The 27,017-nt window shown below is 41.0% G+C and overlaps 1 protein-coding gene across 5 annotated transcripts in view; it reads left to right on the forward strand.

Moving 5' to 3' along the window:
- The window catches only part of MAST2 (microtubule associated serine/threonine kinase 2), a 220,067-nt gene that overhangs the window by 115,494 nt on the left and 77,556 nt on the right, over positions 1-27,017 (forward strand). For all 5 annotated transcript variants that reach the window (XM_063427730.1, XM_063427731.1, XM_063427734.1 and 2 more), the window contains one exon: positions 18,294-18,385. In XM_063427730.1, coding sequence (XP_063283800.1) covers positions 18,294-18,385 — 92 coding nt within the window. The remainder of the gene's footprint in view (positions 1-18,293; positions 18,386-27,017) is intronic.

Raw genomic sequence — 27,017 nt, forward strand, 5'->3', positions numbered from 1 at the left:
TAACTGCAGCTATATGGTTATGGAGGTCCACAGTATCCCCCGCACACAGTATAACTAGCTGCTATACACAGCTCTGATCACAAGGGCACTGATTGAATGAATAGCATCTGTGTTATGGCTGCCATCAACTTGTTAAACCACAGGCCTGGTCAGTGGAACTGTTCGACTATAGTAATCATAAGCCCCTGTTTTATATAGGGTTTTATTGGATATGCAAGATGCATAGATGAATACGATTTAGCAACGTTTTTAAAAGAGAAAAAACAAAAAACACAGAAAAACGTGAAATATTTAATTTTGATTATTTTAGCATGAATCTTCTAAAGGTATGGCTCAGCCTTCCAGCAGAGGTGTTAGATGTTTGTTCAGGTTTCAGAGTTCTCTATATATATTATTTATTTACTAGAAATCTGCCAGTATCTGTCTGTGAGCTAGGAATAAATATCCGCCTCTCATTGAATTCCTGTCTGCTTTGATCTGGTTCTGTTTGGCTAAACCGGTGTCCTGTGTATCTAAGTGAATCATTGAAATGTATTTAACCATTTGGACTATGGACAAGTATTCGCATGGGTCATTGCACAGTATGGAAAAAAAAGCCACACAAACCAACAAACAAGAACTTGGCGATTGCTAAGGGAATAAAAGCATTTATCATTTATAGCAGACTTGTTAATCTATAGAATGTGTTCAATAAGTGTCTGTGTGTCCTGTTATAGTAAATAGAATCATTAGAACGCCAATGGGGAGCCTCAAAGCAGCACTCCGTTTATCTTGTAATCTTTAGATAGAAACAAAATGAGAAGCTAAATTCAGATAATTCGGAGACCCACTTCTGTATCTGTTTAGTTATTCTCAGTTGGTGCCGTACTTGCATACACTGTGTCGGTTTATCATGATTTTAGGGCTCCAGTACCAAGTGAATATGGTAATAGATCTATGTGGGTGGATATGTCTACTCTATATAAACACAAAGTACTTGCACTGTCTGTCTGTCTAATCCCCCCCCCCCCCCCCCCCCCCCCCCCTCTAACACTCCCTCTGATAACAAACATGCATATTGGGGCTTTTGACTCCACTTTATGCTGCATAGTAACTTTTTTTTTTTTTTTTTTTATCCCTACCTATTTTATTCTACTATTGATTATTAACCGGTTTTATTTTTATTTGGTCAATATATTTTTTTTATGCTACTAGGCTTGTCCTAGTTTTTAGCTTTCGTTTGCTTAATTGATGAAGCATTGACCGTTTGATTTCTTGTCTTGCTATGTTTGCACTGCAGCCAGAGAGTGGAGTGTGTGTGTTTAGGAACCTTTGTCACCTTGCGTCTCTCATGTTGGACCCATAGAGGACAGACTGGGCTCTATGTGTTTATTAATACTTTGACATGTGCCTAGTGTAAACGCTGGATCCAGTGAGCCTGATTAAGATCGATCCACCGACTGGGTGAGCTTTCATATAAACTACCTTACATTCACCCTGAAAAACACATGAACCAAGTGGATTGTTTCCTGATGTCATTGCTACATTTTTTTTCTTTATTATTTTAAAATAAATGTGTCCAACACAAATCACAGACCTGTTGAGCTGATGTATGTGTTCAGTAGCTCAGTTTTGTGTGTAATGCCGTTTCCCCCTTACCAACACATCAATGTATCTGGTGTGGCGTGGCCAAAGCCATGGTTTGTGCTTGGCCAGTTCTGAGGGATGATGCCATGTTGGTGTTTTCACCAGCACAGTCTTAATTTTTATCTAAGTGTACTGATCTAAATGGCGATTGCAGGGGAAGCACACTGCTACAACCTCTCCTTTTCACCCACACAGCTACATATCATGTCATTGTATGAAGTAGGTCTCCAAACGTTGGCTATGGTTGTATTTGTGTCTTTGTAACTGTGTTATCCCAGTGATTTCATTATTTGTAAAGTTGGTATAAGTATCAGGGCTGTATCAGGGAAGACTGGTATACATACAATGCAATCCATTCTCCGTTCATGCTCTGCAAACTCGTTCAACTTGGACACCTGTGCTGGAGAGGTTTTTTTTCTCCCTTTCTTTTGTCTTGCCTTCGGCAATGTGATGTTAATCCCCCCCCCCCCCCCCCAAAAAAAAACGAATTCTCAGTTTTATTTTATTCCCTGTAAAACGTATGACCGTAGGTTAGTGGGTGAGGAGAGGCTGCTTGAAGATACAGTGCGTTTGTTTGAGATTAGGCTCAGCACTTTGTTCTAATTCCCTTTGACATTTCTCATGTGTGAGTTGGCTTTGAATTCTTCTCTTTTATTAATAATTTAGGAGCACTTGCTTGTTAAGGTTGGGCTGATGGTTCAGCTGCAATCGGTCCCACAAATAAGCTTTAATTAGATTTTACTTGACCAGAGCAGCCTGGGATTGTGTTGGACACTATACAAAGTACATCTTTTCTGGCTGTCTGCCTGCCCCAAGATGGTCTCCACCAGTGACTGCTAACCTTTGGCACCCCGACTGTTATGGACTACGTTGGACTGGTTTAGCATCCTGGGGATTTATTCCACAATGATTGCAGTGCCAAATTCTAGCTGTCATTGCTAATAGAATCTGTGAAAAAGATGCAGTTTAAAACAAAGCTGAGGATAAGTTAAGAGACAGAAAGGGCTTATCTAAAACAAGTTATAAGGATTAGAACATTTTAGAATAAAATAGCCACATTAGGAACATCTATTTTTTTGGCTTAGCTGTGTTTCTGGGATAGAATCTTTAACTGTCCTGCTAGTTCACCGCAATTCCTGCTTTAATGAATAACCTTTGGTAATAATGCTCCAGAACTCCTCTCTACCAGACATTAGTGAGCGGGTCCACCGTAGCTCAGATAAGGATATAGTCATTTACGTTTGTGACTGGTAGCTTTTGCATAACACAGGCCAAGGAACAGTGCACACATTAAAATACAGTTTGACAATTTACAACGCGACTTAAAATCCCCTATCTCGGCAAACAAATATGGGGATATATAGCCATATTGTGTTAAGCCCACCACTACCCAATATTGATGAGTCCGACACTAATTCTAATGTGGGAGACAAATCAAAGGGACACTATAGTCACCGAAACAACTTTAGCTTAATGAAGCAGTTTTAGTGTACAGATCATGATCCTGCAGTCTCACTGCTCATTTCTCTACAATTTAGGAGTTAAATCCCATTTGTTTCTTTCCATGCAGCCTTAGCCACACCTCCCCTGGCTGTGACTCACACCATGCATGAATTAAAAAAAAAATGGTTCCACTTTCAATTAGATGTAACTTACTTTAAAAGTTATTTTTGCCTGCTCGCTAAAGTAAACTTAAATCATACACAGGAGGCTTCTGTGGGGTCTAGCAAGCTATCAACCGTGCAGGGTATAATACATTTTAAATTAAATAGAATTTTCAATGATGGAAGTATAAACATTAGCTGACTATTTACAGGAAGAGTTTAGGAAGGCTGTGCAAGTCACATAAAGGGAGATGTGACTAGGGTGCATAACCAAAGTGATTAAACTCCTAAATGACTTAAAGGTAGACAATGTAATAGAGCAGCAGGAAATGCTAGCAGAATGCTTGGTTGTATAGGGAGAGGTATTAGCAGTAGAAAGAGGGAAGTGCTCATGCCATTGTACAGAACACTGGTGAGACCTCACTTGGAGTATTGTACACAGTACTGGAGACCGTATCTCCAGAAGGATATTGATACCTTAGAGAGAGTTCAGAGAAGGGCTACTAAACTGGTTCATGGATTGCAGGATAAAACTTACCAGGAAAGGTTAAAGGATCTTAACATGTATAGCTTGGAGGAAAGACGAGACAGGGGGGATAGAAACAATTAAATACATAAAGGGAACCAACACAGTAAAGGAGGAGACTATATTTAAAAGAAGAAAAACTACCACAACAAGAGGACATAGTCTTAAATTAGAGGGACAAAGGTTTAAATATAATATCAGGAAGTATTATTTTACTGAGAGGGTAGTGGATGCATGGAATAGCCTTCCATCTGAAGTGGTAGAGGTTAACACAGTAAAGGAGTTTAAGCATGCGTGGGATAGGCATAAGGCTATCCTAACTATAAGATAAGGCCAGGGACTAATGAAAGTATTTAGAAAATTGGGCAGACATTGAGCTGCATCCTACATTTTGTTTACACTCAAAGATTAACATTTCCTGTACTACATAGAATGGTATAGTATCCCCCAAAAAACACATTTTTGGATTAAAACTTTGTCAGGACCTTAAAATTCCTCTAGCCACGGAGAGTGAAAATTAAGCCTTGGCAAGTAGAAATTCACCCTTTGAAGGCTATACTGTGACTTGCACTAGTTAGTAACTTTAAGGTCTGGCTATTGGCCTAGATTAGAACTATAAATTTACTAATATTTTAGTGGCTACATTTATGTTCATTTGGAATGAGTATAGCTTTTAAATTACAACTAAGTGTCACAATTTCATGTAGCATAATGTGTTCTCCCCTCCCTCCCCCCCCCCATCTTATATATATCCAGCAATCAGACCGTACATCATAATTAGACACCTGATACAGTCTTTCTCATATGTCCGTTCTCTGTCTTCCTTCCTGCCCGTACCCATGGATACAGGCTTCATTAATACTAAAAGTAAGGCTATGTCAATGAAAATGTAATTTGGAAATGTTACAGTGGAGTGCATATAGCACATTATCGCTGCAAAATATTATATGAACGTAAGTAAAGTGGGTGTAAGCTTGATGAGAAAATCAACAAATCTATTCTAATGCAAAGTTATATAGGCTGCCCCATTCTTCAACATCACACACCATATCAAAGTACAGTGCAGTTTATCACTGAGCTAGCAGATTTGGTACAGAGCGCATACATTTTAATCCTATTGTATTATTTATAACTCCAATTCTGGTGGCATGCAGGAAATGTCTCAACGTGGGCCCGACAGTCTCTGAGGTTGGCTGCGTGGGCCCGACAGTCTCTGAGGTTGGCTGCGTGGGCCTGACAGTCTCTGAGGTTGGCTGCGTGGGCCCAACAGTCTCTGAGGTTGGCTTCGTGGGCCCGACCGTCTCTGAGGTTGGCTGCGTGGGCCCGACAGTCTCTGAGGTTGGCTTCGTGGGCCCGACAGTCTCTGAGGTTGGCTGCGTGGGCCCGACAGTCTCTGAGGTTGCCTTCGTGGGCCCGACAGTCTCTGAGGTTGGCTTCGTGGGCCCGACAGTCTCTGAGGTTGGCTTCGTGGGCCCGACAGTCTCTGAGGTTGGCTGCGTGGGCCCAACAGTCTCTGAGGTTGGCTGCCACGTTTGCCATTCTAGGAATTTCCAGATACATATCTAATGCAATCTTTGGTTCATTACATTTATTTTTTTGGACATTCTTTATTTTGGTCGTGCAGATATGCATACAAGAAGAGACGTTAACATTGTGTGTGAAACAAGACACAATTACAGGCTGATTCAGAACATTAAATGTCATGCTGCCTTTAAAAAATTTTTTTTGAGAAATTGGGCAATAAGCAGCATTCAAGTTTACAATAAAATAGTGAAACGTGTACAACATAGTTTGGTCTTTCTTGGGTAGATAGTGCTAAATCACAATTAAGTGCTAGAGAGTGAGTGCTGGCGCATACAAGCTGTTGGAAAACTGCACAATGATGTAGTAGTTAGAAACAAGAAATACCAAAATGAAATATGATGGAACTAAAATTGCAAATACACTGAGTATATGGTACGAGCGGTAACGTGTTGAGGACGGTGCGTTATGTATGTACTTGTAACCCCTTTCCTTCGGGGGGAGGAGGGGAATTTACTGGGGTGGTTACTGCTTTGGGGGTATTCTTGAGTTGGGCGCATCATAGTGACTTATGTGGTGCTTCGTGGGCACTTCTTGTCACACAATATCCATTAGTGGTTAGTTGTAGGGGCCTGTAGGTTCAGAGAGAGCCTCAGTGCTATACTTAGCGCTATAAGTGGTGCCCATAGCTAAGTGGCACAATAGTGCACATGGCCCACCTGGGAGCTGAATAGGAGTGAGGTGGGGATGGACTGTGTGGCCAATGAGCAAGCCAGGGAGAACTATATCATCAGAGAAGAATATTTTCACAACTTAAAGGAACAACAAAACAAGACGAAAAAAAAGGAACAACAAAAAAGCAAAGTTAACCAAAGACATTAAGTGGTATTGAAGGCCTGTCTCTATGGGCAGAGATTAGGAGCTCAGGTTGTGACTGCAGCATGTGTCATCGATGGACCCCCAGGGCACAAATGAGGTGACAGCTACCGGGTCCCAGGTGTGGGTCTCAGATGCAGACTGCTGCTTTGAAGGGTGTAGAGAGCCCGGTGGGAGACCCAGCGTCGCTAGTAGTGTTGTCGTCCCCTGCAGGTTTTTGACGGCATAAGAGTCATCTCCATGGTGTAACATGAGGATGTGGGACATATGCCACTGGTATGTTATATTACGTGTGCGCAGGAGGGAGGTAAACGGTTGGAGGGACCTCCGCCATGCCATAGTGCTCCCTGAGAGATCTGCATAAAAGGTGAGGTTCATGCCTTCGAAGGAGTATGGGGACCGACCTCTAATTACATTTAGGACGGCAACTTAGTCTTGCCTGCTCTGGAACCGCACTATCAAGTCCGTGGGTGCTGTAGCTGGGGCTTTCGCTGGTTTAGGGATCCTGAACATGCCATCAAGGTTTACTGATTTTCCCCTTTTGGGGGTCAGAGTTGCACCCATCAGGCGGCGCAAGTGATGCAGTAATTCCACCTCAGGAACGGTGTCCAGAATGCTGCGGATCTTGAGGTTCTTGCTGCAGCGAGCGCCCTCCATTGCCTAAAATCGTTGCTCAAAGGCTTGATTCTGCTGTTACAGAGACTGCACCTCTCGTTGTGTACTGCTTCTTGACTCTTGCTCTAGGGCTCCCGTGCAGCCGGTCAGGCCCCGGATATCTTTCCGGATGTCAGCCGCATCGGCCGGTCCGGCCGGTTGCATCTGAGGTCTGCCAGCAATTCCTGCATGACGGCCTTTGTTACCGGGTACGAGTCTGGCTGAGACAGTGTCAGTACAGTCGCTGGCAGGGCAGGTAGGTATGTTTTCTCTACTCCCAGTGTGGGATCATCAGAGATGTCTGATTCTTCATCGAGGTAAGCTCCTGTCTTGTGATCAAGGCCACAGCGTCCCTGCCTGCAGAGATCACCAATGCTTTTGCCCGGTCTAGGTGGGACAGCTAAGTGGGACAGCTAAATTAGCACTTTTTTACGGAGCTCATTGAGGTTGCAACTGTTCAGCTTAGCTCTGGTTCATTACATTTAAATACTCGTTACATAAAAAAAAATAATCGTATCAAACATTTAAGCAGGCGATGTTAATTTGTAACGCTGTCATAGAATCTAGATATTCTTACCTTTTTACAATTGTATTGACTACGGAAAGATTGAGTTGACATTGACAGGATGGCTGTAGCCTTATTCACTGAGCTATCCCACTGATAACCATATATTTTGCCTGTGGTATCACTAGCTTAATGTTTAGTTTTATATTTCACACTATATTTCTGCTTATCCACACATTTCCTGTCTGTGTTCCTATTACATAATCCTTACAAATTCTATTTGATGCTGTATTATGCGAACAGAAGGGAATATAAGCTTCATGAGTGAAACGTATGCTGGTCGGTGAAAGATTATTTACTGGTAAAATAATCACTGGAAAGCAGATGCTTGTTGGTGCTTATCTTTTTTTTTTTTTTTTGAGGAGCTAATTATTGCTCTTTCCCGTTTTGTGTTAACGCCTTTCAAATTCACATCCAGCTCCAAATTACTGTAATTAAAGGCCCAACTTACATATCTGGTTTACGGTGCCATGCAGCTGGGTCTTTTATGAGTCTGTCGATTCCAGACTCCAGATATTGTACGCTGAAATGTCTTAAATATGTTTCCTCCTCGACGAGTCTACTCCTAATGAGAATTCTTCTTTCACAAAATTATGTAAATCATTCAGACATTGAAAGTGGTTCAGACGCCCAATTTGAATCCACATATGACAAATTCACACACCCCTCATATGGAAGTGCTGCGTTTCAAGTGGCAATTGGTCTTTCACCATGGACACCAAGCACATACATTGAACTAAACTGCTACCCATTTCACATAGAATTTAAGATTTTAGCTGAAGTTAGAATTTTTTGTATTTCTATTTAGTTTTTTTTGCACACAAAAAAATGAACAATTAGGAGTAAAATACCCATTCTACTTTCGTTGAAGAATGCATTAAACTGTCCCAGGGAATCTTCCTTTATGCGTACCTCCAGTCTTCTATACTCTCATGATGCTCATCCCCTTTTGGCAGTCACTTTGCCCACTGACCTCACACACATTATTGCTTTAGGAGCTTAATGTATCAGACAAAGTGAACTTGGCGAATTATTAAATATATTGCAGTTTTCAATGTTGCTTCCTTGGTGACGTGTTTGTGTCAAGTGAATTGGACCTGCTTTAGTGTGTATAGAAGCTGTGTTAGCAGCTTAATTAGTTGTGATAACCACACCATGTTGTTTTAGGAACGTCTGGTCAATACTGGGCCTCAGGAGGGTAGGAGCGGATTCTCAGTGTCCAGTATTAGGGGTTAAATGTCCGATCAGGGACAAGATACAGAACAGGACGCATTAAGAGCTGAAATACATATATTCAGTATAAGGCACAGACCATGGATAGTAAAACTCATGCCGATTGATACATATGAGCAAGTTTTAAAAGTGAGAAGTTTAGAATCGTTCAATATAAATCTGTTTATTCACATAATCATGGAGTAGACTTAAGAGCCCAGTTTTGCTTTCTTATTTGTTTGAGCCTTCTTTTTAGTAAGTAAATCTAGATCTGGGCTTTGGGAAGTCCCCCTTTTGCAGAAACTTCAAGAACTATCCCATAATTCCCAGCTTGCTGATAGGCATTGTGGGTCAGGCTTCATCCTGCACGTCAGTAGGGGCCCTTAGCTATTACTGTTTTAATGACATTTTTAAAAACCAAAGCATGGGCTATGATCCAAATAGACCAGTGACCGGACACCGGCCATGGCTGGAATCTGAAGTCTCTCGGTGAGCCTATAGCTAGGTGAAGGTGATGCTCAACAATAATATACAATTTATTTTTGTTTTATTTTAATTAAAACAAAGTATCCTTGAAAATTGTCGTGAAGTATCTTGGTTACTGATATATCTTTAACATTGTGGTTGTTTGGCTGTGTAGCTCATCCTGGCTGCACTGCAAATCTCATGCTGTCTGTTCATTTTAACATGTTTTTATTTGACACTGGAGCTGCAGGAATGTCATTGTATCTTCCTCCCCTCCACACCTCTGTTCCTTTAGCCTCAATGACTATGATGGTGTCAGTCTGAAGGGTCAGTGCAGCCAATTCTAATTACCAGAAGGTGCATGAAAGCTCCCAGCACCCAGTAAGAGATTCTTCAATCTCTCTGCTGTGGGACCTTTTCACATGCTGACAAGGTATAAACACAACTCAGAGATTGTCCCTTGTGCTACACCCACCAGAAACCCAATTGTGAACCTCATTGCGGTTTGTGACATTACAGGCTGTACAGACCGTAATGATTGCTGTCAGCCTGTGTCAGGTGCCTGCTGACAGGTGTAATCCTTACTACAGATAAATGAAAAAGTGTCTCCCAATCCCTCCTACACTGCGAGCTGTCACTCTTTACCCACATTATGCCATCGGTGCCACGTAGCGAGTGTAACATTTGTGGAAGGCATCTAGCCGCCATTAACAGAGCTTTGCTCCCCGTCCAGTAAATATGATCCAGTTATGATGGTTCTCCCTGTGTAATATATGATATCTAGATGGCTACTTGTGTTTCTGGAAGGGCCTGTATCATGTTGCAGCTTGCTAAATTAGTAAGTGGCTTCTCCTGCCGTTTGGGAATTGCTGGCGATGAACATTAATGGCTCTGAATGGAATATTAAAGTGATTTAGGTAATGGAAATTAAAATGTTGTAATCTCATTTTCCCTCTAGTATGGGACTTTACTGTGTAATAAACACTGTACCGTGTACCTTGCAATCTCTGGTTGTATTCTATAACATTACATGTTTTCGAACATTTGTCTCACAGAATGTATCTGCTTAGATGGTAAAAAAAATGTCCTAATACAGTCACATGATGAGCGCCGATACAGAACATGTTTCTGTCTAGGACTTGTCAACTTTTACAGTATCTCTGTATGGACATCATTGTATATATTACTTTAGCTTATGTTGCTTGTGACTTGCCTCCATATTGGGGCAAATCCTGCTTTTCCTCTCACTCTTTATTATTATTATTATTATTATTATTATTATTATTATTATTATGATTATTTATATAGCGCCAACAAATTCCACAGCGCTTTACAATGGGTGGACGAACAAACATGTAGTTGTAACCAGACAAGTTAGACACACAGGTAAGGTAAGGTAAGGATAGTATTAGACTAATGACAGTTGTAAGAGAGGAATCAATCGGGAGCTATTAACAATTTAATTGATACGCTTTTATGAAGAAGTGGGTTTTTAATGCTTTTTTAAGGAGTGGAGACTGGGTGAGAATCTAACGGAGGAGGGAAGTGAGTTCCACAGGAACGGTGCAGCCCTCGAGAAGTCTTGAAGGCGAGCATCAGAGGTGGGAGTACGGACAGAGGATAGACGTAAGTCTTCAGCAGAGCATAAGGGCCTAGACGGGACATACTTGTGTATTAGGGAGGATAGATAGGTGGGAGTAGCATTATGTAGAGATTTGAAAGCAAGAACCAACATTTTAAATTGAGCCCTTTATTTTACAGGAAGCCAATGTAGGGACTGACAGAAGGGCGATGTGTGGGCGGACAGGCAGATGAGCCTCGCCGCCGCATTCATTATGAACTGTAATGGCGCAAGTTGGGAGCACGTAAGACCACTGAGAGGCGGATTACAGTAGTCACAGCGAGAAAGGACAGTGGAATGGACCAGCAACTGCCAGTCACATCTGGCATAAGTAGGGTCGGATGCGCGCAATGTTTTTGAGATAGAAGCGGCAGGATTTGGCGATAGACTGAACATGAGGTGTGAAGGAGAGGTCAGAGTCCAAGAGAACATCTAGGCAGCGAGCCTCCATGGTGGAGTTTATGGTATCACTGTTGACTTGGAGGGAGGGAGACACAGAAGTAGAAACACTTGAGGGAGGAAAGACCAGAATTTCAGTTTTGATCAAGATGAGTTTAAAGAAGTGGGCAGCCATCCAGTTAGAAATAGCAGTGAGGCAGTCAGAGACAATAGTCAAGAGGGACGGGGAGAGATCAGGAGAGGACAGATAAATTTGTGTGTCATCCACATAGAAATGATATTGGAAGCCAAAGGAGCTAATGAGTTTACCAATGGAGGCATCTAATGAGTTTACCAATGGAGAACAGTAGGGGAACAAGGACTGAACCTTGGGGGACACCAACAGAGAGGAGTTGGGGAGAAGAAGCAGAGCCAGAGAAAGAAACACTGAAAGAGCGCTGGGAGAGATAGGAGGAGCACCAGGCGAGAGTAATATCTTGTAGACCGATATTGTGAAAGATGAGAAGAAGCCGTTATTGATCAACAGTGTCAAAAGCTGCAGAAAGGTCGAGGAGAATTACGATAGAGTAGTGACCATGAGATTTTGCAGTGGGTAGATCATTGGATACTTTGGTCAGTGCCGTGCTTAGCGTGGAAACCAGGCTGAAGCGGGTCTAGCAGAGAGTTGGACTCGAAGTCTGTCAATCTCGCATACACAAATCTTTCAAGGATCTTGGATGCAAAAGGCAGTGGCGAGACAGGATGGTAGTTGAGTGGGAGTTAGGGTCAAGGTTGGGCTTCTTTAGAATTGGGGTTATAGTTGCATGTTTTAAAGGGCGATGGAATTATGCCAGAGGGGAGAGAGATTGAGAATTTTAGTGAGAGGTGGAGAAAGAGAAGAAGACAGAGTACGGATGAGATGCGAGGGAATTGGATCTAGGGAGCAGGTGGTGGGGCGGGAGGACTGGAGCAGAGCAGAAACCTTCCGCTGTAGCCGGTACAAATTAACATAGAACAGCAGAGGGAGTGAGTTTAGGGGAAGTATTGTGAGGGGAAGATTGTAGAGATCTTGTCAGTGAAGTGAGTTGCAAAGTCTGAGGCGGTCAAGTTAGTAGGTGGAGGAGGAACAATAGAGCGAATTGTGTTCAAGTTCGCGACCAAAAAAATAAATTATCACTATATGGCCAAACTGGGTTTTAAACTTGTTGTGAGTTATGTCACATCAGCATGGCTCTCTATTGGGGGTTGGTGGGTGAGGTGGGGGGATCCGGGTGTATTAAATTACTGTATGGAGTAATGGACTATGGAACCCAAGAACAACAGAGCCCGCACAGGGAGTGTCAGATTTCTTAACTTATTGCCGAGTTCTCTGATTACTAATCTCTTCCATAACAGATGCTGCCATAGTACACTCCATCTGGCTTACAGAGTAACGGTAATGGGTCATAAATATGCTTTATGTGATGTATTTGCACACGAGACAAATGTCCGTTTCAACTCACTGCAAATAAAATCAGTGAAGAAATGTTAAGGGTCACAGGGCAGCATCGAAGGGCAACTCTCTGAAATGAAGTGCCAGATGTTTGGAATAGCTGTCTGCTAGTATAAGCAAAATAAATATGTTAACTAGTAATGTTTGTTATGAATTCATGCCCTGCAGTACACTATATGACCCAGGTAAGATCTCTGTCATCAGAGGAGACAATCATTGTACTCAGACTTCCTATTTGTGCTCAATCTGTTTTGGGTGTTTGGTAATGAGCTGTTTACGGTGCAGTTATAGTACTGTCTCTTGTATGTGGCTGGAATTTGGATCCATGTTTTCCCTGCAAAGCTTTTGTGGTCTGAATATTTGTACTGCTTACCTGCCAACATTTCAGATGGTTTAGATGGGCACTCTTTGTTTAGGACTGAATTTGGGGGTTATTCTAAAAATGTTTTGTGTGAAATCATGCCTTAGTAATGCTCCACATTCTGTTTTCTGTGTATCGTCAGAATAAGCATGTCAAACTCAGTCTAGCACGGGCCAAATAAACAAGGATTAAGTTTATGTGGGCCGCAAAAATTACCAAAAAAAAAAATCCCCCCTCTACTAAACCACATCACAACCAAACCCCCCCCCCCTCTATTAAATCCCAGTCCCCCACATATACCAGATCCCAGTCCCCCACATATACCAGATCCCAGTCCCCCCTCTACTAAATCCCAGCACCCCCCTCTACTAAATCCCAGCACCCCCCTCTACTAAATCCCAGCACCCCCCTCTACTAAATCTCAGCACCCCCCTCTACTAAATCTCAGCACCCCCCTCTACTAAATCTCAGCACCCCCCTCTACTAAATCTCAGCACCCCCTCTACTAAATCTCAGCACCCCCCTCTACTAAATCTCAGCACCCCCCTCTACTAAATCTCAGCACCCCCCTCTACTAAATCTCAGCACCCCCCTCTACTAAATCTCAGCACCCCCCTCTACTAAATCCCAGCAACTCCCTCTACTAAATCCCAGCAACCCCCTCTACTAAATCCCAGCAACCCCCTCTACTAAATCCCAGCAACCCCCTCTACTAAATCCCAGCAACCCCCTCTACTAAATCCCAGCAACCCCCTCTACTAAATCCCCCCCCCCCCCCCCCACACACACACACACGCATGCACACTTTACACATTCTTGCACACTCACATCATTGTATTTATCCCTGGGGTCCAGTGGGGATCTTCTACCTGGAGATCTCCTTCCTGCTGCTCTCTGCTCCCTCACGTGAGCAGTTTAGTGATGCCGGGTGCCAGAATATGACGTCATATTCCGGCACCTGGCATCACTAAAGATGGCGCACGAGAAGGAGCAGGAAGACTGAGCTCTTTTGACATGCTTGCTTTAGAACAAGACAAATGTATATTTGATAATTTTGTCCCCTTGTTGAAACTTTTTTTTTTTTATAAATATGTTCTGGCAATTTTGTCATAGATTAATAAAAAACATGTATTTGTAGGTAACAAATGGGCATATAGGGGGTTTGGTGCAAAACGATGAGCTCAGATGCTCTTCCCTGGAACCCATTGTGGTTTCCAGGCAGCACAATAGTCTTAACCTAGAGAGAGAGAGTAATCTAAACCAATGGGCATAGAGTCCTGCTTGTATTATCAAATTATTTGTGTATTATTACATAAATTGCAATTTTTCTCACTGCATGTATACTTAAACACATTTTTACTTGCATTCTTTTAGCCAATCACCTAAAGCAAAAGTATTTTGCATTGCTCCAGGAAGCACCTCTAGTAGCAATATGAGGAGTGGCCAGTGATGTGATGTAAACATTGAAAACCGTGTTCACTGCAGAAAGCCTAAAGGGACTGATTATGAACACCAGAACAAATACAATAAGCTGAATGTATCCTTAAGGGGTTAAAACCGGAGGGCGTACTATTACGCCCTATTCTAAGCAGTAGCCACTTAGTCACAAACACTGGCCAAAATTGGCGTTTTTTGCTTTTTTAACACACAAACAAATACAAACAAATACTAACGCTAACTTTGGCCAGTGTTTGTGACCAAATGGCTACTAAAAGGCTGGACATACCCTATTTGCAATACCTTGGGTTGTCTACTATTGCAAATGGTATGCCATTATGGGTGTAAATTTAATTCCTGGGCTACTATACAGTCTCAAAGGCAACGTAACCAATCTGGCGAATTTCAAATGTAACGTGCTATATTTGACCCTGTAACTTCCCAAAACACCATAAAACCTGTACATAGGGGGTACTGTTTTACACGTGAGACTTTGCTGAATACAAATATGTGTATTTTATTGCAGTAAAAGCAAACAGTATTATGACATTGACAGTTAAAATTTCATGTAGAACTAAAAAAAAAAAAAGTTTCTCCCATTTTTTTTCATATTAAATTGTTTCATAGCTAAATATTTGATATTTAATGAAAGCCCTGTTTCCCCTGAATAAAATGATATATAATAAGGGGGTGCATTTAATACGAAAGAGGTGAATTATGGTTGGACAGACATATAGCGCAAATGCCAGGTTTTGTTTACATTTTGTTTTGTTCACAACGTGTACTTTTGGCTCAGTCCTTAAGGGGTTAATGTCCATTTATGTTCAAATCAGTTTGCACTTTTAAAAAATAAAATCATTCAGAGAATCCTGCCAGTGACCCATAAACAAATCCATAGAATCCCACCATTAACCTGCTCTGTATCAGAGAGATCCTGTGCACTTGTGCCCCGTTTCCACTGAACAGTACTGTTCGGGTCGGTACTGTCTGGTACGCTATTTTAAGTGTTTCCATTATGATAGTGGCATATACAACTGAACCAAACCGCACCATTCCTCGGCCCCCTTCAGATGTAGGTCCATAGGAAACGGTACGGTTAGGGCGGGAAACAATATACAATCCATTGATTGGTGGACAGGAAAAAGTCAATGCTCACGACAAATGACACACTAGGCATTTGGTCTTAATCCCGCATGACCCCTGACGGTCCGACTTGCAGTGGAAACACTCACCTGTATAGGCTGGACCAGGCTAACCCTTCTGAACTGTACCGACCCGCTCCATACCGCTCAGTAGAAACAAAGCATTGGAGTAATGTCATTAAATGACGCCATGCTCTGTGTGTGCTGGGAGAGTCTGAAATAGTAATGACATGAGCTAATCTCTCATTATAGAGAGAGAGGGAGAGACCAGTAGATAAATTATTGGATCTCCAGTGTCATTGCTAGGAGTCATAAAGACTAAGGTGTTCAGCCCACAGATACATACAGACTTCAGCCGGCCTTAAACCAGACTTTAAACCGCACCCTAGGTTCCATAGTAAATTAACAGGGACCGATAGTGATTGTTAAAAGGATTATGACTGTGTTCTGGAGTGATAGAGAAGTGACAATTCAATTTTCCTTCATTCCAGTGAACACTGTTACAGAGTCTCCTGGGGTGAATAAATCACTTAATTACCTCTGCTGCACTTCCAGTTAGGCAAGCAACTTGTCCCATGATGCCTTGGGTGCACTAATGCACATCAGGCATCTTCAGAGAAATGACTTGTGAGCACATTCACTCATTTACATACTGTGCCTGGTGTGCTCAGTACGCCAAATAGTTAAATAAATAAATAAAATACGAATAAAGAATAGCCATAAACAATGGCTAATTTTTACTGCAAAAATCTCATCCGTGACAGTTCCCTCATTAAAGGAACACTATATACACCTAAACAACTTTTGCTTAATGAAGCAGTTTTAGTGTATAGATCATGCCTCTCAGGTTTTACTGCTCAATTCACTGTCATTTAGGAGTTAAATCACTTTGTTTCTGTTTATACAGCTCTTGCCACACCTCCCCTGGCTATGATTGACAGAGCCTGCATGGAAAAAAAACAACTGGTTTTACTTTCAATCAGATTTAATTTACCTTAAACAATGTTATCTCTTGCTCTGTAAATTGAACTTTAATCACATACAGGAGGCTCTTGCAGGGTCTAGCAAGCTATTAACATAGCAGGGGTTAAGAAAATCTAAATTTAGCAGAACTTGCAATAAAGGAAGGATAAACTTTAGATGACTCTTTACAAGGAAGTGTTTATGGACGGCTGTGCAAGTCACATGCAGGGAGGTGTGACTAGGGTTCATAAACAAAGGGATTTAACTCCTAAATGGCAGAGGATTGAGCAGTGAGGCTGCAGGGGCATGTTCTATACACCAAAACTGCTTCATTAAGCTAAAGTTGTTTTGGTGACTATAGTGTCCCTTTAATTAAAACAAAACAAAAAAAAATAAAAAACAAACCTTGAAACTTTGGAAGGATACACGTAACAGAATACCTATGTCAGGGAGATGCACTTCGTGGGTGTAATGGTTCAAATTATTTGTAATTAAAGGGGCGCTCTCTCTCAATATTATAGAACACCTGCAATGACCGTTTCCTATAATACGTTTATGGAAACTTTATCAAAAATATAAATGGCACATGGGGAAGGCAGGGTTACTATTCTACTATTTACATTGTTAGTGGTCTAAATGACGGGGATTATTCACTAACTTGTAAATTCTCCAGGGAGCTGTCTAGAGAAATGTCGAATACCACCTCCTGCAACATTTGGACATTTTAAATCAACAGCCACTTGAATAATTCTTGTGTATATAATTAGAAGAAATCTGCAGATATGAGCACCTGTATGTGTTCCTAACACACTTTTTGAAATTTGGACGTTTTAATCGCCTGTACAGAGAAACGGCTTGGTGTATTGCTGCCACCTACTGGTGGCTGGAAACTCAACGTGTTTTTTTGGACAGCGTGGGGAAAGCCAATTTTGATTGTATTTTTTGAGTTCTTTCCAAAGGCTAATGCATTAAAGGATTCAGCTCCAATATTCACTATTATCATTTATAAATACCATTATTAAACGTCTTGCTGCTGCTGCTGGTGGGGATTTATTTTTTCCATTTGATTATCTGTTTTGTTGTTCATTCAGGTGTTAAGTTCCTCATTGACTTATTTGCCAACGTGGTTTGGCATTGCTTTGATTGCCTCTCCATGGTAATAGTTCTTTTGTTAAATATTTTTCTATAGTGATTGGTACAGCAAGTTCACCTATCCAGATTAATTGTATTGTTTTCCAGACACTTCTCAATAACATCCCATTTCATGGTACAGTCTGGAGCTTGTTTGGAATAAAGTGATTTTTGTTACACTAACATACGGTAGCTTTGTTTGTTTTTATTTTTACTTTATTGCATTTTACATCAGATGTATCTGTTGAATAGATCTTGTACGTGGTATCTGAGGGGAAACCTCCTGTGATTCAAAGAATACCTGGGTTATTTAGTAAGGTTTACAAAACCAATTAATTGATTCTTAGAGAATAAGTGATATTGTGGCCCCCTATTGTTTGTCTGTAACTGCTATCTATGCATTTTATTCTGCATGAATGAAGACTTAGAACGGCTTTGTTTTATTATAGATTTTTCCACTGTTATGTTATTGTGTACTGTTATAGGCGTTTGCTCTATTTTTTCCAAAGCTTATACCAGCCAGTCCTCTGTGTACACATGTAAGCGTAGGTGCTGTGATTTCTAACTTGCAATGCTTGATTTTAAAATCCTGTTTGAAATAACATTGATCTTTGTGGGTAACTCAGATGGGTTGATATTAATGCATTTCAGCTTATTAAATTCCGATATAAAATACATTTCATCCTCGCTCATGTTACTTTGTATTCTCTCCCCCGCAGCTGCCGCAGTAGTAATCGAAAGAGCTTGATTGTAGCTTCCAGCACATCTCCCACCTTACCCCGACCTCACTCACCTCTACATGGACATACAGGTAAGCAGTAATGCTGACAGTACATGATGAATTGCTCACATTGCATCTCTGACCCAATACAGGCGAATACAGCAAAGCAACTGGCACTACGTGAGCAAGACTTGAAGAAGCTTATGTTATGCAAACTGTTGATAGAATTCTTTTTGAGGTGTTTTGATGGTTGTGGTCGCTTTATGAAAATTATAAATGTCACTCAATATCAGACATTGTAGCCATGCTACCTCCAAGTGAAGGGCAGATGTCTCCTGCTTGATTTGCTAATTAGGGGCGTGCTGCCACTCTATCTCAGACCTCTGTGAGCTTCCGATAAGGGTATATTTTAATCTGTATACCTGCTGATGATCAGAGTGTATAGATTAAATGACCAAAATCGTGAATGTGAATCTGTTACTGTTAATTAACTCTGAGCCTTTTCTAGGCTCAATATGTTGCATTCCCTTAAAACATTTCGGTAGCTAACCCATATTTACGCAGTGTTTTATTAAAGGAAGTGGAGGGTCCTTCACATATTTGAACCACTCCTGAAATGAGGGAATGTAAGACCTCTATTAAATTAAGAGAAATCTTGAATATATTCATTTGTTTTTATGACTGATATATTAATGCAATAGTGGTTATAGTACAACAGACTTGAGATGACCTCTTCCCTGATTAGCATCAATCTACCCTCTGCGGTGGCTCATTTAACATAGATAAGAACTTTGGTCTGTTGTCCAGCTTTTGTACGGTAATATTAGACTCAGAGTCCTAAGCTAACCAGCGCCCAGCGCATTTAACTGGTCATTGGATGGCTGATGTGAAAATTCAGGCATTGACCAGGTTTTGGCAGTCCTGAGCGCTACTGTACTTGTAGAAATGCTAGAATGGGTGAGATGGCATCCTAAAACCTCTCGACAACAAAACCACTACATTGAGCACTACTGGTTATGGTACTTGGTTTTCCTTTAAAGGAAAAGCATTGGAGAACGTTATTATTTTTAACACCATTTAGAATTTTGATTTACTGCTTGGATATATTTTTATTTGTATCATATGTTGGTCTCAGTTGTTTTAAATTGTAACTGAATTGCTTGGTAAATATTCTGTTCTAATAACAAACAGGAATTTATTTAGTAAACCCCAGAAATGTAGATGTGAAACCCCAATATGGGAGTATACTTGGGGATATTTTAGCCTAACTGTTGCAATTGTAATTATTATTATAGATTTATTTTTCATTCTACAATGAACCACCGGATTAATTTAAAAAAATAAATAAAAAATTAACAAATCCATTGACCTAAATCTGTATATATATATTTGGATTATTGTGTTTGGAAGTATTAGAGTTCTTGGCAATGAAGGAGATTCTTAGTTGAGTTTTTTGTGTGTGCTAATTTAATGACAGCTAATTTCTTTAACAGCATGAATGACATACAGGGGGAGGGGGGGGGGGGGTGTCCTGGTGCTTAGTGTCACATTTAGGATTCTTGGATATTTTTTAATATGAAAATCCTCTTACCGCTTAAGCTTTTTCCCCCTATTCTAAAATCCTATCTTCAAAAGCCACTACCACTGACAAACCTAATGCTGATTTAAATGAGTTTCTGACATATATGCCAAGTGGAGAGCTGACAGAATATACCAAGTTGTAGATTTAAGCAGGCTGGCCAAATTCTTCAAGCGGTTTAACTTTTTGGGATAAAGTATGGTTCTTGTAGCATTCTGACACCAGTCCTGTGAATTGAAGGCAGACGTTGTCCTTATTAGTGTTTGATTTCCTACTTGTTGGTATGTTGGGTGCAGAGGATGCATAGTTGCTGTTGCCCATTAAAGCTCCCTGTTTTTTTGGGCGTGCCATGATTCGGGTTGCTAAGCAACAGGATACATTTTCTCCATAACCCACATGTCAAACTGACAATGCAAAAATGAATACAATTAGATAGTATAGCTATTCCTGGATACAATAGGTGTTCCAGCATGTGGTGCTTACAAGCAAGTGGCAATATTTGGACTTTACAAAGGTCTGTCTCAAGGATATGATTTCTCTAAGACATACATCTTTAACTTTAAGGTTGTAGCAACAGTGGAGTAGAATCTGAACTAATCTGCTCCATGGCAAGATTTAATATGGCATTCAATATGTAATGAGCACAACATAAAAGAAGTGATATCTTTATGCATGCAGGTGTCTGTATAGCCCTTAAATGCTAAATGTAGTTTTTCTTCTTTTCATAATGTTTGAGGATCCTGGGTCAGTAATAATCAGTTTTCCATTTTCATTCTGAACCTATCCCCTTTATTGTAATTAGCCAGAGTACCCCTGGCAGCGCTTCCGTTTCAGAGAATGACCTTGTCTTTGGTTCCTTTGTCTCCGAAATATCTCATTCTAGTGGAAGTATATTTTAATATTCTGTAAGAACTGACTGTTCCTTACACTGCTATCTATATTATAGGAGTTTAAGAGAGAATTTTATGATCTCTTTATCTTTCAAATGGTTACACAAATGACATTTTAGGCACAGATCACGGATGCTGTACATTCACATTTATTGCAAATATAAGTTTAAAAAAAACAACTTTTGAACATGTCTCCCAATTTGGCCCAATCCAAAATGGTTACTAGACTATGACATATCGGCTACATAGTGTAGACAAGAGAGTAAATATATAATAATACATCTCCATATCGTCTCCTGGTTTTAGACCGTTAAGAGGTATAGTATGCAGATGCTTGCTGGGCATCATGGGAAATCTAGATCACCAAAATCTGGAGTGCCAAGGTTAGCCATTCGTATTCCAGAGGCTAAAAGCAGTGTGTTGCTTTGGAGATATTACGATGTATGAATGTGCCCTCACAACAAGTGGGAAGTATTTGGCAGATCTTGTTTTGAAAACATATTCCGCAATTACATAACCGAGATCAACTGAAAGCTTATGCAAAGTGTGGTACACCCAGAATGTGATAGTCACTGGAATGGGCACCCCACTCCCAGAGATCATCTGACAAAAGATAGAATTGTCAGCAGATATTTCTTCTAGGATAGAGCACGCTGCTGAGGATGTCATTTAACCATTGTTGGGTTCCTCTACTTTCCTCTAAAATGTTTCCTTTGAAGAAAACCCTTTGAAGTTTATGCTTTTTACTGTACAGCAATCGTGTTCTCTGGGTTCAAACAGCTTTTATTCTGTAGATCTTGTATAGTCCTTACGGTGTGTAGGATACAGTGTCAAGCGTCTGAAGCATAGAAAGATAATGACTTCACTGATGTCATTACCTGGATCTGTGCCACTTAACACATTTAGAATTGTGTAGGTTAAAGGAATCTTATGATTTCATGAATGGTGTCTTTCTGTGTTGATATTCATGGGGAGGGGGCGGTGTTAAATTTTAGAGATGCCAATTAAAGGAACAATCCAGGCTCTATAACCACTGTAAGCCAATGAACCACTCATACACAGGGCTTTGCTCAGGTGAGCTAATAGTAGTAGCATGAGGTTTCAGAAGAGGCGACTGCTGGTGTCTGACAGCCCCGAGATAAGTTGTCTGTATGCCAACTGTTAAACTTCTTATGCTGGTTATATGCCTGTACTCCTAGCACCAGAACTACTACCGTGGGCTGTATTGGTATGGCACTTGAGTGTTCATTTAAAGCCTGTTTAGTCTCCACAAAATCCAATTATTAATTTCAAAGGAGGAACAGCCAAAAGATGCAAAATGGATACGCAGGGACCTTACCTTGCAGTAATGTCTAGACGTCCATTTTATTTATTTATTTAAAATACATTTTGTGCATGGCATTTGTATCAGTTGGAAAAATAGCTCGGTGACCCATTCTTCAGGCATAATATATTAATATAATTACGCCTGAAGAATGTAATATAATTACACTGTAGACTCTCTCCACATCAAGACATGGTTTACCGTGTTTATTTTTGACTGAAATAAGGCTCATTGTCTCATTGCACAGTAACCGTGGGTGCTGTCATCATACGATTCAACTAATATGCATACTAAACCAGGGCTCGACAAGTGACAGGTCGCCATGGTGACAAGGAAATTTGTCCTGGCGCCTTGGATTTGTGAGCCTGTTCACCCCCTGAGGTGACTGGCTGCCTAAGAGCAGAGGCGGGCAGTCTGAACAATGAGGGGTGTGGCAGACGGTTTATCTATTGCTGAGGGGGGGCGGCCGGCCCATAGAGAGCTGAGGGAGCGAGGGGGACGGACGGGTAATGGAGAGCAGAGGGAGGGCGGTGGCTGACTGAGAGTGGAGGTGAAGGAGGGAGCTGTAATCTCCCTGCTCTGCTCCCATGCACGGCTTGCAGTGATGCCGGGAGACTAGTTATGATGTCACTCCGGCCCCCCACCTCACTAAACAGTGCGCACGAGGGAGATGACCGCACTACAAAGGTAGGGAGACTGGGTGGATTTAAATGGAAATAAAATAAAGTAATTGTGTGTCTGTCTGTCTCTGTGTGTGTGTGTGTGTGTGTGTGTGTGTATGTCTGTGTGTGTCCCCGTCAATGAGTGTGTACTCCTATCGCATGGGAAAGGCGGCTTCTCACATTTTTCCCCACGCCATGCTGGTGACTCTGTGACTGACCCCACCTCCATGCGGTCAATAATCAATCTTGACGATCAACATGCCACTGCGCCAATTTAACTTCATAGAGATGCATTGAAGCAATTGATCCCTATAGGGAACATTTACATAGGTGCTGCACAGTGTGACTAGGAAGCGCCTCTAGAGGCCGTCTAAGTGACTGTCACTAGAGGTGTCACCAGGCAGCAATGTAAACAATGCCTTTTGTTTGAAAAGTCAGTGTTTACATTGAAAAGCATTCAGGGGCAGGATATAGACTTCAAACTACATTAAGCAGTAGTGGTTTTAATGTCCCTTTAAAATTATTTATTTTTTACGTTTTCTCTGGCTCTTAGATTGCAAGCAAATTTGTCAAGCCCTGTACTAAACCATCACCTGCTAGTTTATTTCTTAACCACTCAGAAGTATAATACTGACAGCAGATATTTATTTTCATCCATTGAAATATTGCACAGCATACTGTGTAATTGTGGACCTGCCCTAATGTTTCTATATACCGTAGATTGTGAAGCGTTCTTTGTGTCTTGTTTGTTTTTCTTCTACACCTAAATCACATCTCCATTTTATACTCAATGGCCATTCAGTGCAAATCTCCTAATATTCCATTCCCAAGGCTAATAAGCAAACAGAGAATCCTGGGAAGTCAATCAGAGATGGAGCTGATGATATGTTACTGCCTCTAATTCCTATCCAGCTGACACGTGAGTAGTGTTTACCAAGATAAAAAAATGGCCGGGTATTCATATAGCGTGTTTTCTAAATGCAGGGAAAACACTTTTTGAAACAATCAGTTTTCGGTAAATTACATCGCTGTATAAAAAAAATCACCTAGAAATGATGTTGGACTTTGTGATGTGATGCTCCATTTTACGTTGAATTTGGATCACAGTCTGGTTCTGTCTAGGCAAAGCCAGGGCACACAGTGTAAACAAAATTCTACATTTTTCTGTGCCTAAATTCTGCCTTTTTTGGCAGCAATATGCATTTCGACGCCAACAAATTTAGAATGACAATTCAAAAATGGAGGCTAGGAACAGATAAAAAATAACAGACAGGTGTAAATAAATTGCACCCAAAACACAAAGGGCGCAAAGCTGTGACTCGTTGATAATTCTACCTTATTGAGTCATTTCTCCTCTATGCCTTGTCTATGCTGACTGACAGATGGATGCTCCAAGTTGCAGATAAATAGTTGTGAATTTCATCTAATTAGAGTATGCTTAAAGGACCACTTTAAGCACCACAACAAATGTATCTGATGCCAGGCAATCCTGCGCGCTTTCTTACCTTCAGAGCATAACCTGTTTACAAAAGGTTTAACCCCAATGTTGTGCACATGGCATCCGTCCATTCATTCTATGGTTTCCGGTGATGTCCATGGCTTTAATGAGAAGCGAAGGACTGGGCGCCACGTATAGCCTGTGAGAAACGGCTAACGCTCTCAGACTATTACTAGCTTCCCATTCCCAATACTGTGTGAGAAGTACATACCGTTTCTCACATCGTCTTATAAATAGATAACTAGCTATCGGCGGAGAAACCATCAGCGCCAAGTTATCAAACCAGAGAGCAGAGTGGAGGGGCATCATCTTCCCAACTTAATGGTCACATGTTCGTAAATTGTTCAATATCATTAGTTATAAATCGGGAGAAACCTGTGTACTTGACTGATATCATTCTACACAAGGTTATTCACTAAACTTTTTAAATTGTCAAGAATTCAAAATGTAAAGTTGGGTCAAATTAGCCAAAATGAAAATATAGCAGAGTAGAAATGTTGCTGAACAGTGCTGTTCATATCCGGACATGTTAAAATCTGATGGACGATCATGTCAATTGAGAGGCTGGATTGCAAACTGTGGACATTGATGAATCTTGTGAGCAGCGTCTGGGATCCTATTTCAGAATCCCTCCTAATTGCCACCAGATAATTTCTGCTATTCCAGGAATGGGGGCATTCAGACTCCCTAAGTACGCCTACTGGAGATCTGTGGTTACAAAACATGGGTTTCTTTCCCCCCCAAAAAATGTAATTAAGGTCAGGACGAGTTGTGCTGTTGGTTATAATTTCACATTCTGTTTGGAAATATTAGCAGCACTCTACTTGCCTGTTTACACCAAATACCTTTTTATAGATCTTATCAAAACAGACCTCTGTAACGAAGTTTGAATTCGCTGAAGCCGAAAATCTAATTAGCAGCTGCATCCCAATATAATGAAGCAGTTCTACATGCCTTCTTGTCGATTATTCTTAAACAGATTATGTTACAAGATGCATCTTTAATTTACTTAGCTTCACCCGTGGTTATTTTGTGCTGCCATGGAAATGTACTCATTATTAAATTAAGAAACGTGAACGACCATAATATAATCTGCTCCAGAAGGTTATAAACGATCTGCTGCATCTTTGGTAACTCTTGCACTTGATCCGTCAGACACGATGACAATTAGCAGCACTTAAACAGCTCTTTCTAGATCGGTTTCTGGTGACTTTTTAAAAGAACTGATTAATAGCCTGGGCTTACCAACTGCATCTTTCACCTTCTTTTCCTCTGGTTCCTTTCAAATTACATTTCAAATTAAAGCCAGATTATTTCATATGGATTTGGACAGAGCTTATTAACCATCAAACTAAAGACAAGGTTGCAGGAGGTTACAAATTAATCTTTTTTAAAAATAGAAATTGGGAGGGGGTAAAAAGAAATTGTGTGTGTGTGTGTGTGTGTGTGTGTTAGTTAGTTACGTGGATTGGCATATTGATTGATCATCTTCCGAACAGATTAAACGGTAAAGATTTTTGGATCGCTGTGACTGTTATCAGTGAATTGCTCTAGAAGTGTCAAAATGTATCTAGAATTTTTAATCTAGAAAATGCATTGGAGACTTAAGCGGTCTTTTTAAATTAACACTATAGGCACTTTAACAAATTCATCTTATTGAAGCTATTATAGTGCCTTCAATGATGGCCACCCTGTCCTACCTGATTCTCTATGGTGGAATTGTAGGCGTAGTGTGCCACAAATGCGTCTACTCTCCCAATTAGTTTAGATTTGCCCATAACTCAAGGAGGTTGTGGGATTGCTGTATGAGACTCTGTTTTGGAGGAAAAGTTAGTTATTTCTTTTTTGTGACACGTGGGACCTAAATGACAATAGGCAGCATTTGGAGTACAGAAATGTATTCCTAACGCTACAATGTTCCTTTAAACAAATCAAGTTTGACTTCCTTAACATAAATACAGAAAACCAAATAATTGCAATAATACAAGAGAATGAGGGGAAAAAGGCTCTCTAATGTAAGTGCAAAGCTATACACTTACCGCATTAACCTACCCATTACAGCCACACTGTGACACCCTTACCGTATTAACCTACCCATTACAGCCACACTGTGACACCCTTACCGTATTAACCTACCCATTACAGCCACACTGTGACACCCTTACCGTATTAACCTACCCATTACAGCCACACTGTGACACCCTTACCGTATTAACCTACCCATTACAGCCACACTGTGACACCCTTACCGTATTAACCAACCCATTACAGCCACACTGTGACACCCTTACCGTATGAACCTACCCATTACAGCCACACTGTGACACCCTTACCGTATTAACCAACCCATTACAGCCACACTGTGACACCCTTACCGCGTTAACCTACCCATTACAGCCACACTGTGACACCCTTACCGTATTAACCTACCCATTACAGCCACACTGTGACACCCTTACTGAATTAACCTACCCATTACAGCCACACTGTGACACCCTTACCGTATTAACCTACCCATTACAGCCACACTGTGACACCATTACCGTATTAACCTACCCATTACAGCCACACTGTGACACCCTTACCGTATTAACCTACCCATTACAGCCACACTGTGACACCCTTACCGCGTTAACCTACCCATTACAGCCACACTGTGACACCCTTACCGTATTAACCTACCCATTACAGCCACACTGTGACACCCTTACCGAATTAACCTACCCATTACAGCCACACTGTGACACCCTTACCGTATTAACCTACCCA

This window comes from Pelobates fuscus, chromosome 7 (assembly GCF_036172605.1).
Source record: "Pelobates fuscus isolate aPelFus1 chromosome 7, aPelFus1.pri, whole genome shotgun sequence".
Classification (NCBI taxonomy): domain Eukaryota; kingdom Metazoa; phylum Chordata; class Amphibia; order Anura; family Pelobatidae; genus Pelobates; species Pelobates fuscus.